At 50.0% G+C, this 12,959-nt stretch overlaps 5 protein-coding genes across 5 annotated transcripts; 2 read left to right on the top strand and 3 right to left on the bottom strand.

The window, feature by feature from the left end:
- Nucleotides 1–189: 189 nt before the first annotated feature.
- On the top strand, nt 190–3,387 carry MIND_00499400 (uncharacterized protein; the record flags this gene model as incomplete). Its single annotated transcript, XM_037361790.1, has 12 exons — nt 190–398; nt 445–489; nt 546–703; nt 751–953; nt 1,009–1,116; nt 1,162–1,996; nt 2,052–2,274; nt 2,322–2,434; nt 2,484–2,588; nt 2,641–2,766; nt 2,811–3,085; nt 3,139–3,387. The coding sequence occupies 12 exons, from the start codon at nt 190–192 to the stop codon at nt 3,385–3,387; spliced, it is 2,649 nt and encodes an 882-aa protein (XP_037222082.1).
- Nucleotides 3,388–3,455: 68 nt separating this feature from the next.
- Nucleotides 3,456–3,864, bottom strand: MIND_00499300 (Protein transport protein Sec61 subunit gamma; the record flags this gene model as incomplete). The annotated part of the gene is made up of 2 exons (XM_037361789.1): nt 3,456–3,534; nt 3,587–3,864. The coding sequence occupies 2 exons, from the start codon at nt 3,862–3,864 to the stop codon at nt 3,456–3,458; spliced, it is 357 nt and encodes a 118-aa protein (XP_037222081.1).
- A 66-nt stretch (nt 3,865–3,930) lies between these two features.
- MIND_00499200 (uncharacterized protein) lies at nt 3,931–6,287 on the top strand (the record flags this gene model as incomplete). The annotated part of the gene is made up of 1 exon (XM_037361788.1): nt 3,931–6,287. The coding sequence occupies exon 1, from the start codon at nt 4,014–4,016 to the stop codon at nt 6,285–6,287; it is 2,274 nt and encodes a 757-aa protein (XP_037222080.1). The 5' UTR covers nt 3,931–4,013.
- Nucleotides 6,288–6,393: 106 nt separating this feature from the next.
- Nucleotides 6,394–9,947, bottom strand: MIND_00499100 (Glycine cleavage system P protein; the record flags this gene model as incomplete). Its single annotated transcript, XM_037361787.1, has 13 exons — nt 6,394–6,432; nt 6,483–6,505; nt 6,552–6,637; nt 6,688–6,825; nt 6,877–7,344; nt 7,392–7,576; nt 7,623–7,742; nt 7,789–7,808; nt 7,860–8,019; nt 8,071–8,771; nt 8,825–9,427; nt 9,476–9,536; nt 9,585–9,947. The coding sequence occupies 13 exons, from the start codon at nt 9,945–9,947 to the stop codon at nt 6,394–6,396; spliced, it is 2,967 nt and encodes a 988-aa protein (XP_037222079.1).
- A 438-nt stretch (nt 9,948–10,385) lies between these two features.
- MIND_00499000 (DUF1741 domain-containing protein) lies at nt 10,386–12,901 on the bottom strand (the record flags this gene model as incomplete). The annotated part of the gene is made up of 14 exons (XM_037361786.1): nt 12,719–12,901; nt 12,571–12,672; nt 12,382–12,526; nt 12,300–12,333; nt 12,227–12,251; nt 12,112–12,165; nt 12,004–12,053; nt 11,823–11,954; nt 11,344–11,773; nt 11,178–11,296; nt 11,071–11,132; nt 10,907–11,016; nt 10,780–10,857; nt 10,386–10,730 (listed from the first exon to the last, which is right to left on the bottom strand). Exons 1-14 carry the CDS (start codon nt 12,890–12,892, stop codon nt 10,386–10,388), a joined length of 1,860 nt encoding a protein of 619 aa, XP_037222078.1. The 5' UTR covers nt 12,893–12,901.
- Between the last annotated feature and the right edge of the window lie 58 nt (nt 12,902–12,959).

Here is a 12,959-nt window from a genome sequence, read left to right as displayed (position 1 = left end):
TCTCATATACCCATCCAACCGGGCCGTTGGGGTCAGATGAATCCAGATACTTCGAGGACAAGCCTCCAATTTATCCGATGTTCGGGCCTTGAATGTGAAATGCAGGAAAGCACAATCATTGACGGCTACGTATCATCGAAGTTCAAGTTCAAGTTGTGAAGCTCGTCACCGACTTTGTGACATGGTTCCATGTCGCGTCGTCCCTCCCAACTCTCAATTTCTTCCCCCGGTCCTCTGCTCAATGGCTCTGCTCAAGCAACACAGTCCCCCGTCACTCAAGAGGCCGCTCAACGTCCCTTGGTTGGGAAATTAGCTGGCGATTCGTCTGAAATGGATCCCGACATGCTGTTCACGAAATGCACTATTGCCGAGGTGAAAATCGCTAAGGATAAGCTACGGTACCTCTTCTCACTCTATGCCACGGCTTCCTGCTGACCTAGCTAGTGCGGATGCGGATGCGAAGCAGGAGGAGTTGAGACTAATGGTTGGGTACGTGTCTTTTGAACCTTAGCTGTTATCAAATAACCTCACGGATGAACATGCAGCGAGCGCTATAGAGATCTCCTCCAGGCTTCTACCTCGATTGTATCCATTTCACACTCGTCAAACCGCGTTATTGAAGCACTGGGAGAAGCCAAAGATGCTATTCTCTCTCAACGAGCACCACCACTACCACAGAGGGTATCTTCTTATGGGGGCGGTGGTAAGTTTAAACATAGCCCACAACATTTAGCTGATCTGTTTTCCGAGACACTCATCTTCACGCCCTCCAACTGCTCTCCGCTCACATAAAACTCCTCCTTGACGCGCCGGAATACCTTTGGCGACTTATGGAACGCAAGAAATACTTCACAGCTGCCTGGCTATTTCTTTTGGCGCGTGTGGTGCATCGGGCGCTGGATAGGAATGACGAGCAAGAGGAATCATGGAAAGCTGCAGGAATTGATGTCAAAGTGCGTTCGCCGTACTTCTTGCTTATTATTTGGCAGGCTTTAATCCTCTTTCTAGGCGCAATTTCCACTGATACAGCGACAGTGGGATACTGTTGCACCATTGCGCGCCTCGATTAGCCATAGAGCGCTTGCTTCCCTGAGAGAGTCTTCTACTCCATCTGCGGTTAGAATCTATATACTGCATGAATACCACTCATATATCTCGAAGGAAGTTTGTGCTGCGCTACTTACCTTGCATCTTCTCGACTCGCGTCCGCTTTCCGAAACTCTCCCCACATTTCTCAGTCAACGGTCAAAAACATTCGCTTCTCTGTTATTACGCGGGTCAGAAAACAGCTCGAATTCTCCTCTTTCTCCGCCAATACCACCACGTGCTAACGGTCACATCCTTGACAAACGTCCACCTCGGAAAGGCTCCGTCAGGGAGGTAAAAGAAGCAGTCCAGACGGCTTTAAACACCGTAATCAAAACCCTCGCTTCTTCTCGAGATGTTTTCGAAGCAACGGAATCAAGGTCGTCAATGATCCGGAGTGCTTTGGAGTACATGCAATCCGACATTCCCAACTCCGATTCTTTCAACTCTTTGCCACCAGACTTGCGATTAACAACCCAATCTCTGTTGGCCTCTCTTCCCTCATCCACTCACTTCTTGTTGTTACCTGCCGACTTACGGACTTATCGACCGTATGCTGACCTCACCTCTGCATCAACTGCAATTGACCGCAACGCATTCAAACGACTTATTGGTGATTGGTTCAAAGCCACAACTGAAAGCTTACAGTTGGCCATATCAAGATGGTTTTTGGAGTTGCACACGGTAGCAGAGGTGTGGTCGCTTCGAGGGACAATACGCCAATGGATTCTCGTTTCAGACCTTTTGCCGGACGAAATAAATGCATTATTGCGTCTCTTCGATAATGCGGCACAGAAACGGGTCCTTAGCATCTGGAATCTCGAACTGTCAGATGCAGGAGACGCCTTCCATATGCAGCTCACATCTGCCACGGCGTCGCTGCGAAATGCTTCAACAGAGGACTCACAAGGTTGGAAGAACACCCGATTGCTCGCTTTTTAGTATGAACTGACTTGTGTATCTAGCTGCTTCGCCGATACACTTCTTGTTCGACTCTCCTCCCCTCCCAGTACTGACTGGATTTGGACCAAACGATTCATCATTCCAAAAGTACAAAGCATCTCTTTGCCGTCAGCTCCTTGGACGCACAGCTATTTTGGACGGCGTGTTAAGCACTCTGGAAAACTGCGCAAGATCGCTGCAACGGGATTTATCGCTAGTGCTAGGGGGAAAGGACGAAGATTCACGGTATGTCGAACAGGGAAAAGCCCAACAATCTACTGACGCTAGTCCAGGCTGATTGCATCCAAATTATCTGACGACTGTCGTTCCGACGCCGAAGAAGTCTGCAAGGCCGTGATCGAGACTCTATCTACTGCTGTTAGAGACCAGGAAAAGGACAACAGTGGTATACCAAACTATATCTGATTGTGCTAAATGATGCTAAGCACCCGCAGACCTTGCTGTCCAATGTCTTGTGTTTATCGGTCGCGTTGCAGACGAGCTGGCGTTTTCTTCGCCATTTTTCACCGATGTTGGTTGTGCTTCATCTGTCGTACAAGGTTCGTCTTACTTTTAACCCCTCCCATATTCCATTCATTCCTGGTATATTAGAGAACAAGATCCAACTCCAACAGCTTCATGGACGAATAACTGATCGCTGGAGGACGAGCGTTGTTTCTCGGCTGATCAAAAAACGGAAAGACTCGCTTCATCCTCTCCCAAAGTCCTTGATATTTCGTCAGTCTCGACCTCTATTCGCTCGTTAGCTAACGCTTATCAAGGCCCCTCCGCTCCGTCGTCTATTCTCCTCGAAACACTATCGCACCTCTCAACTTCTCTACAAGAACTGGGATTGTCAAGATCGAAACAGGATATTGAAGCGGAGAAAACGCTGAGGCATTTTATCCAGGAATGGGTGGTGGTGGACGGAACGGAAAGTGAAGGTCAGCGCTCATGCGACATTGGTTTCCTGCGGCGCCTGGCCGATCTGAGGATGCCAGAATGGCAAGATGTTTGCCAGCTCCTTGACAAGGAAGCTGAGCAACTGCAGAGGAAGGTGGGCTACATCCATTCGTTTGCAAACGACTCCACCTATAATTATTCAAACAGATTCAGAAGGATGAGAGGACCGCGAACGGCAGTCATGATAGGTCTGACGACCAGCTCGCGAGCACCCAAACACTATTCGCAGCTCTCTTGCCGTTACAGTCCCCAATGCGAATGCCGGAGGCGACTGACAAATCTGCGGCACTTCTTCCGTTTGGCACCCCACTGGACCAACCGTTTGAGTCGTTGCTCGAGTTTGGGGACCAGTCGACGAGATTTGGGATGTTGCTTGTGGAAATCGCGACGCATTAATCCATATTTTACTTCCCGCGTCGGGATAATTTTAGAGTACAAACGAGTGAAGACTGAGAAACGCTGGACTATGCCCCTCCGCTGTTGGAAGGTCTTAGTGAGATTCTGAGGGAAATGACAAGCATGGCGTACACAAGAATGTTGTTTCTGGCGGTGAAAGTCAGTGCTGATAGCTGGAGAGCGTGTTGGCTGGACACACATTGGGATATGAATGAGCTTGACGAAGTAGCCAATGAAGCCCATAACAGCGAAGCCTACACCGACGGCTTTGCAGATTTGAGAGAACTCTGAATAGTGCTTGGTTATTGAACAAATAGAGCAAGGAATAGTGAACCTTTGTCGGAAGGCTTGGTGCAACGTGTCAAAAACTTGGCTGGTGAGTCGAGAATAATATGCATAAGACGATGCGCAGACCTGGGTGCCCTCGCGGACGAATTGTTGGGGGATTTCAACAAACTCCTTGATCTTTTCGGACATTTGGGCTGGAAGACGAGAGGAAGTAGGAAGGAAAGGATAACGCTGCTCGGTCACGCGCCATTTGGCGCCATCATCAAGATTTTTGGTGGTCGCGGTGAGTTGTTTTTTTACGGTTCCTCTGTGGGCTCAATTATGAACTTGCAGTGTGTATGAGGCGAGGGCTTATTCGTGTCGCTCGACTCTCTCGATCCATTCACAACTCGAGACTCGACCGACTCGTCACTCCCCTTCGCCAACCACATGAACCAAATGCTGTTCGCAGCCAATACCTCCCACTGGTCGAGGAGCTCCGAAAGAATCCTACATCGGAGCCGGTACTCACCAAAGCCCAACTCATGACAATTGTCGATATGCTCGCCACCTCGGGGCGTCCAGCGGACCTGGAATGCATTCGCTTAATGTGTTCGCACTTGCCAACGTATTTTGGTGTCCCAGTTACCCCAGAACTTCATATCGTTGTTATATCATCCCTCCTGCGTCAAGGGTATGTTCCTTTGGCCCACGACTGGATACAGCAAATTCCCCACCTCCCTCCCCAAGACCCTCCCACCCTCGAGCATTACCACGCATTCCTACGAAGTTGCCCCACCCACGTACAACCCTCTATGCTCACGGATGTCGTAGCCCATCGCATGCGCAAAGCCGGTGTCCGTCCCACCAACGAAACATTTTCAATCCTCATTCGCTGTCTCATCCACAACGCCCAAGCTACCAAACACTCCCTTCAACCCGAGTTCTTCCACAGCTTGATCACGGATATGAAGCTGACCCGCATCTCCTTCGATCCCTCCATTATTTCTGCCATCACCAACTACTTCACCGAGCAGGGCTTCCCGGACAATGCAGAGGAGCTACGAGCTACCTATAACTCCCACTTTCCACCGGTGGCTCTCACACAAGAAGAAGAGCAAGTTGCTGCGCTGAAGAAACGGCTCTCAGTCATGCCAGGCTTCAATCGCGCTCTTCGGACTTTCACACGCCTGGTTTACAAAGGTCTGGCGGGCCAACCCACCCCCGAGATTCTTCGCGCGATTCTGAGCTCGAGTCGGAACATTCAAGACCTTCATAGAGTCGAAGGCACTCTTGGGGTCAAAGCAGATGCTTCGGTGTATGCTCTTCTTGTGAACAACAACATCCGCTCTAAGCAGTTGGATGCGGCCCTCCAGCTCTACGCCGAAGCCAAAAAGGCTGGCATCATCCCGGTTGCAGGACTTGTTGCCCCCATGATACGCTCCCTCTGCTCTACCGAGCGCAAAGCGACCAAGTTGCACAATGCCCATCTGGACAAAGCCCTTTCCCTATATGCCGACATCGACGAGGCTTTTCCTGCGGCGCCAGAAGATTTGCCACAAAGTCGTGCTGCTCAAGACCACAGTCTTCATTCAAATGGCCCAGATATTGGAATATATACTTCTCTAATGCGAGGCATAGCGATGTCCTCAAACATCAAGACGGCGGTTCCCGTTGCCCAGTCGCTGCTAGCCGATATGGAGTCCCGAAACATCCCACAAACTGCTGCCATCAAAACTTCGAGTCTCATCCTCGAAATGCGCAGCTGCGAGACTCTGGACGAGGCTTTCAATGTGTACAGAAAGACACGTGCTGAACTGAGCGACAACGGCTACTCCACGATCCTGCGTGCATTCAGCCGAATGTCACATAGCATGGGCCACCCAGACATGCTCCAATACTACTTCCAAATAGTGCAAGACATGCGCCAAGCTGGATTCCGCGCCACCGAGCGCGTCTACACTGACATTCTGCAGCAGTTGTCAGAAGTCGGTGGGTTGCGGAAGAAACGATGGAGTGCGGCCCACGACCACGACCCGCTCGCTACTCCCCCTGCCAAGATGAACACCGATCTCGAGGCTGCTGTCCGTCAAGTCCACAACATCATCGCCCTCGACACGACCATCCAACCCGACCGGCACCTTTGGAATCAACTTATGGACACCTACCAACGCCTTGGAAATTTCGCAGAGGCATTCCGTGTTTGGGAAACGATGTATCACGCGCAGAAGTACGGGTCAATATCCGTTAGCATTGTCCTCGACGCCTGCGGTTACGCCGGCGAGTTCGACGTTGCAAGGCAAATCATCAACAACATCAGAAGTCAAGGCTATGTCCTCACCCTTCATAACTGGAACACGTACATAGAGGCCTTGTGTCGATTACGCCAGTTCAGCAAAGCCCTCGAAGTCATCACCCTGGATATGGGGACCACTGCACAACCCGTCAAGCCTGAAATCTCCACAATTTTGGTCATGGTGAAGCTAGCGCAGACACGCATCCAAACCAACATCATTCTGCAACGAGTGCGACGCTTCTTGCCGGACTTATGGACTGAATGGGAAGAACAGAAAAAACAGAGGTCTCCTCCGAATGAGTCAGAAGAGAACGAGGAGAACGAACGACCACCATAAAATGTATTAAGAGTACAATATTGACTGATTATTCTTCCTGGAATTTGTCCACCCGTTGAGCAAAAGTCTAAGGAATTCTAGTGTCGTCTATATCATCAGCCACAGATCATGATTGCGCGAGCTCTTCGACTGAAGGGCAGTCGCACTGAGCGGGAAAGTCAATTATGTAGACCAAGATCGTCAGGTAACGCTTACCACTAAATTCAAATCACCGTATGCTGAAAGAATTTGAGTTAAACCGACTTAAAAGAACGGTTGCCTTACCATCATCAACTCGGGCTACTGTAGGCCAAAATTTCTTTTCTCGTAACCATGGTAGAGGATAAGCCGCAGCAGCGCGGGAGTACGGCCTTAACATTAGAGTTAACGAAGGGCCAACGTTTTTGGACAACCAGCATACCGGCTCCATTCTGCCTCGGATAATGCAATGACATGCGGTGGATGCGGGGCGTTCTTGAGCAGGTTGTTGTCTTTGGGTTGTTTACCAGTGATGATGTCCTCAGCTTCCTTGCGAATCTGGATCATCGCTTCGCAGAACCTACAGCAAAATGAGCTCGAGAACCTGTTTCAGATACCAAATAGCGCAGACCTTTCGATTTCTTCCAGTGTTTCGGATTCCGTCGGCTCAATCAGCATGCAGGTTGAAATTGGCCAAGAGCATGTCGGAGGATGGAAGCCATAGTCTTGGAGCCGTTTGGCGAAGTCAGGCACTTTGAGTCCGGCTTTCTCGAACTCGGCGAGGTCAATCAACAGTTCGTGCGCGACGCGACCATGCTCATTTTTGTATCGCAAAGTATAGTGTCCAGAGAGACGATGGGCCATATAGTTGGCGTTGAGGAGCGCCAGCTTAGAAGAGTTCACAAGGCCCTCGCCGCCTAGCATCTTGATGTATGCCCATGAGATGAGGAGAATCGACGCGCTACCAAAAGGCGCAGCAGAGACAGGGTTCATGGCCTTGTCACCAACATCATGCATGAATGGATGCGAAGGCAAGAAAGGGGACAAATGTTCAGCGGTACATATCGGCCCGACGCCCGGCCCGCCTCCACCGTGAGGACTTGGAAGACGAGTTAACGGTACGAAAACAAGTTGAGTAAAGCTCACATGGCAAAGGTTTTGTGAAGGTTCATATGACAAACATCGCCGCCACATGTTGCAGGATTTGTGAGACCAACTTGAGCGTTGAGATTGGCACCGTCCAGATAGACCTGACCACCGTTATCGTGGATGATTTTGCACGCATCTTGAACGCCATGTTCGAAAACACCGAAAGTCGAAGGATATGTGATCTATTGACTGTTGGAGTCGCGATTCAAAGGAAGTGGATTAGCAAACCATGAAGGCAGCGAGATTGTCCTTGTGCTTCTCAGCCTTGGCCTTGAGATCTTCCAAATCGAGGTTTCCATCCGCAAGAACTTTGACTGAAACCACTTTCAACCCTGCCATTACGGCGGACTGTAAGCTAAGTGAGTTAAAATAGTGAGGAGAGATGTTGACAAACTGCAGGGTTGGTTCCATGAGCTACATAAAAAGACATTAGAACAAGTTCGTGGGTCAGTATCTCGCGTTTACCTGATAGAGGGATTAAACAAATATCGCGATGACCCTCGCCTCTGGACTCGTGGTAGGCGCGGATCACGCAGAGTCCAGCATACTCTCCAGCCGCTCCAGAATTAGGCTGCAGAGATGCAGCGTGGAATCCGGTAATCTTGCACAAATCGGTCTCGAGTTCCTTTGGAATGTGAGTGCATTTAGCTAAGGGTCCAGGGTCCAATGATATTACCTGGATGATTGCTCGATAGCCTTGGACCTGATCGTACGAAGTGAACGGATGGACGTTGCTGAACTCTGGCCACGTGAGAGGAATCATACTGGATGTGCTGTTCAACTTCATAGTGCAGCTGCCCAGTGGAATCATGGAATGAACAAGTCCGATGTCCTTCGAGGCGAGGTGGTGAATGTATCGCAACATTTCTGTCTCTGAATGATGTTTGTTGAAGACAGGATGAGGAAGATACTCTGACACTCTCTCAAGTGTAGAAGGTATGACAGAAGATCCAGGCAGGGTGAGCTCGTTCAGTGAGGTCAAAGGCTTTCCGGCGGCAGAGGCAAAGACGTTGATGAGGGCAACAAGGTCTGATGGGGTGACACTTTCGTCCAAAGTAACCCCAACGCTCGTGTCAGTTACGCGACGAAGGTTGACGCCAGCCAGAGAGGCGGCAGTGTGAACGGCTTGAGACGTCCGGGTGGCCTCTTTGACTCCGATGGTTAAGGTGTCAAAAAAGGTGGTATTCTGAGCCCGGTAGCCAAAAGGTTCAATTGCCGATAAAAGAACCTTCGTGAAGGAGTGAACTTTCTCCGCGATTTGCCTGATTCCAGTTGGTCCATGGTAGACTGCGTACATCGCAGCCATGTTGGCCAATAACGCCTGACTGGTGCAAATGTTGCTGGTTGCCTTTTCACGCCGGATGTGTTGTTCACGAGCTGCGAGTGATGCGTCGTCAGAAATGCCAACAAAGTTAAAATGATCATCTCACTTTGAAGGGCCAATCTGTAAGCAGGAAGTCCCATAGCATCACGACTCCGACCAATGAGACGACCAGGCATTTTTCGCTTGAGTTTATCAGACACTGCGAAGAAGGCTCCATGCGGGCCTCCGTAACCCGACGGAACACCAAATCTTGCCGAGTTCCCCAAAACAATATCAGCGCCCCATTCACCAGGTGGTTTGAGCATTGTCAACGCGAGGAGATCGGTGGCACAAACGACCAGGCCGCCCAAAGCGTGAACTGATTCAGCGAGGGAAGTAAAGTCCTTGATGTGGCCATCAACATCAGGATATTGCACTAGAACACCACAAATGTCCGATTTGAGAGCCGGATTTGCGATCTCGACCGTCGCGTCACCCACGATGATTTGAATACCGAAGCCTTTTGCTCGCGTGCGGAGAACAGCAAGGGTTTGCGGTAAGACCCCTGAGTCGACCAGGAACACTTTCTTCTTCTGTGAAGCGGATACGAAGGCCATGACCATGCCTTCAGCCGCTGCCGTAGCTTCGTCGAGTAGAGACGCGTTGGCAATATCCATAGAGGTCAAAGAGGTGACCATGGTCTGATAGTTGACCAGGGATTCGAGACGACCTGTGTTATAGACCTTGAGCGTGGTGATACATGAGATGGTATGCTGACCTTGAGCAACTTCAGGCTGGTACGGCGTATATGGTGTGTACCAAGCGGGATTTTCCATGACCTCGATGGCGAGTTCAGTAGGAAAAGAAGACTAAAAGACAACACACACATTGCGCAGAATTACTGGAGGCACGACGGCCGTGTGGTAACCCATCCCAATATAGCTCTTGTAAAGCTTGTTGTGTCCTGCGAGTTCCTTGGCGCGTGCGTGGAGCTCCGATTCGCTCAACGCCGGGATGGAGTCGACGGCGGCAGTGGATACTCGAATTTTTGGAGGGACAGCTGAATTCACAAATGCGTCCATAGAGTCGAATCCGAGGGAAGTGAGCATTTTGGTTGTCTCGCGGGCATCCGGTCCAATATGGCGAGGAGCGAAGGTGTCGAGGGGAGCAAAGACCGTTGGTCTGGCATTACTCGCGAAGGCACGGCGAGCAAGGGTTGGCGCTAGACGCCAGAGACCACCTCTGACCATTTTGAAGCGAAGTGGTGGAGAGAGAGGAGAGGCGGCGAGACAAGACAAAATCTTTTATTATGCATTCCACCGAGCTTTTCACTGAGTCAAGGTGTGCCAGCATCTACGTCGCATATTTTGGCGATAAGCTTATCGTCGGCCGAAGAAGACTCAGCAGTCGCTTCAACGACTCGGGGCAAGGTTTGAGAGGCCCATCGAACATTTTTCGGGGAGTAAATGGTCGAGAAATGAGAGTAGGGTTCCCGAGTGCAACGAAAAGAATTTTTTCACAACTACAATGACGTCGATGATAAGGGTTTCTTACATACTTCTGACTTGGTTTTCTTCCCCAAGGAAACCAACACCGAGCTTCTGTAAGCAGATGAGCTGCTGGAAAATCTAGGGCGCCTAATGCACAACGCAGGAAATTGTATTCAACAAACGCGTGACGTCATTCAATTACTGCCACGGTAGCAATGCAAGCACATCACTATAAACGAAACGAGACAGAGCGACTTCAGCCACCTCCCCTCCTGGTTGAGCTAACGGGATGTCTTTCAGTCCATGAACCCCATCCCGTTCAATCTCTGTTGCGACAACACGAAGTGCTCGGTCTGCCGAATGCGCCTTGGCCTCCACGATCTTAATCTGATAGTATTCGGTCACGCTCAAGAGTCGCGTCAGAATAACCTCTGCAGGCTGGTCAGTTGTGAGCGATGCTCGACGTTCTGCCTGAGGAAGCGAAAGCGTCCGCAGTAAAGACAATTGCGCGGACAAGATCGATGATGACCGAACAAGTTCATACTGCGCCGACCGTTGAGCCAAAATGTTAAAATCTTTATTGGAGACTCACCACAAATTGATGAACTGCTTGTGGTGTAGGCAAAAACATCTCGCACTTCTGAAGGCATAGCTCAATAAACACGACGGTCTGAAGCAGAACTGAGTGCAGGCATAATCAAGGAGAGGAACAAACGGACCGTCCGCACAAGTTGTTCAACGCCTCCTGTCGTCGTCAGACTGTCGAGTTTAGAGGACAAGAATGAAAGTAAATTGAGGATGGCGCTCCAAAGCTCCTGCCATGTGTATTCTTAGGTATCATGATATCAGGTCGGTGCAAAAAATATTAGCCTTGTTGTCGCACCTAAACGAACATGGGCTTTCCATAAAAACCAAACAACGCGGTAACAGACCCAGAGACAGGTTCTAGTAGAAGTTAGGTATATTTCGTGAGGAGTCTGGAAGTCTTGCATGTATGATTGAACTTCGAATCTTTTGTGCAGATTATGTCTGAGCCACAGGACACAGCAGTCTAAGAGGGCACAAAGTGGTGGACGTCGTGACGGAGGGGAGGGCAGAGCCGGTAATCGCTGTACGAAACATCAGTCAACTAACCCTATGAAACGACTGTTCTTACTTGTCGACATAGCCTGATTCTCTCGTCGGTAGGCTGGGAAAATGAAATAAGAATACCATCATTTTGTACCAGCGCAAGTAAAGTGTTGAGACAGAGGTTGGCGTATACGATTGTTCTTGGAGAAGAGGTCGAGGACGCGTGGGTCAGAATATAAGAAGAGAGGGAGATGATATTATATGGCGGGGAGTGAGTGTTTGCTCTCGGCTCGGGCGACGGAGCTATCAACACTAGAGGAAACACAGGGTTCCGAAGAAATTCGAACACGGCAAGTAAAATCACGCATGCCTCGGTTGGATGAGCCTTGAAAAGCTCCCGAGGAGGCTCTGTTGGCGTCAAGGCACGATCCGGTCGGAATTTGGTCAACATTTCTCCAAGTGAATTCACCAGGGTCTTCGTAGTATCATCATCGGCGGAGACCTCTTGATATGCTCTGCTCCATCGTGTGACTTGAGCAGTCGGGTGCAAACAACTCAGCGTACTTTACGACTGGTTCGAGGGATAAGCTTGCGGCCGAGCAGATGATCCGCATGAGGTCTTGGTCATCAGTGTGTTGAATGTGCATCAAGTATCCATTCTGTTTAGATTTGTGATAGTTGGCCAGAACAGCAATTCTGGAAGTCGATGAATCGCCTGCAAAAGGTATGAACAACGAGCGTTTACAAAAGGATAGCTTCCGAAGCGAATTTCCGTGTATCTGGAGCTTTGATGAACTAGGGAAACAGTTTAGTCGTTGCCTCTGAATCGGTCCATGTTCGGCGGAAAACACACAGCAACAGTGGCGGGAAACAGGTCACGTCGCAGAAAATAGGCGCCAGGACTAAGCTGAGAGCAGTGTTCAGATCATTGCTGTGGTAATACTGTCGCGCCGAAGGTATAATAGTACCTGACCAATGGCACCCACGAATGTTCTAGTTTAGTGAGTGAAATTCTTCGACGAGACGGATGTATCAGCCTACAGTGCAAGTCGGAGCGCTTCGTGACGAATATCCACTGCAAAACCAAATAAGAGGAGAAGGATATAGATAGCGCAATGCAAGCCTGGAATATCGGTCTTCGGTAACAACTCGCATATCAATTCGGTTAGATTCGAGAAGACAGTGTCTGCTTGAGTGACGCCGCCAGCCATAACCTCCATAACTTCCCAGCCAGTGGGAGCCGGCGATCTGGCAAAGATGCATCTACACTTGGTCGGGAATAAGCGGACGTTTGGAAGGCACATAAACTTACGAAAATAGAGAGAGTCTCTAAAGCGTGGCGTTTGTGGTCGGTATTTGATGCTGTAGGGCTAGCATGGCGGAGACATGCTTCGACCAAAGCATTGAGGTTAGACTGGCGATCCTAAGTCGCGATCTAACCGAAGTAAACGCGAACGAGCCTTGAACGGACCAAGGCATGCGTGCATAGGAAGCCTGTTCAGTTCCCGGATGAGGCTGTCGCGTCGAGGAGTCAAGTCAAACAGTCCATCGAAGAAACTGTCTTCGATCTTGTGTTGCGCTGGCGAATTCAAAAGTTGAGAATACGCCACCTCGATTCGCGGCTGGAGCTGCATAACAGCGCACGTCCACGTGCATTGTGACAGCCTGTGACGTTTCATCGCTTCTCTTGGCTCCGTCGCA

This window comes from Mycena indigotica, assembly GCF_014461135.1.
Source record: "Mycena indigotica strain 171206Taipei chromosome Unknown Mind.scaff0004, whole genome shotgun sequence".
Classification (NCBI taxonomy): domain Eukaryota; kingdom Fungi; phylum Basidiomycota; class Agaricomycetes; order Agaricales; family Mycenaceae; genus Mycena; species Mycena indigotica.
This window is presented reverse-complemented; position numbering and strand designations above follow the sequence as displayed.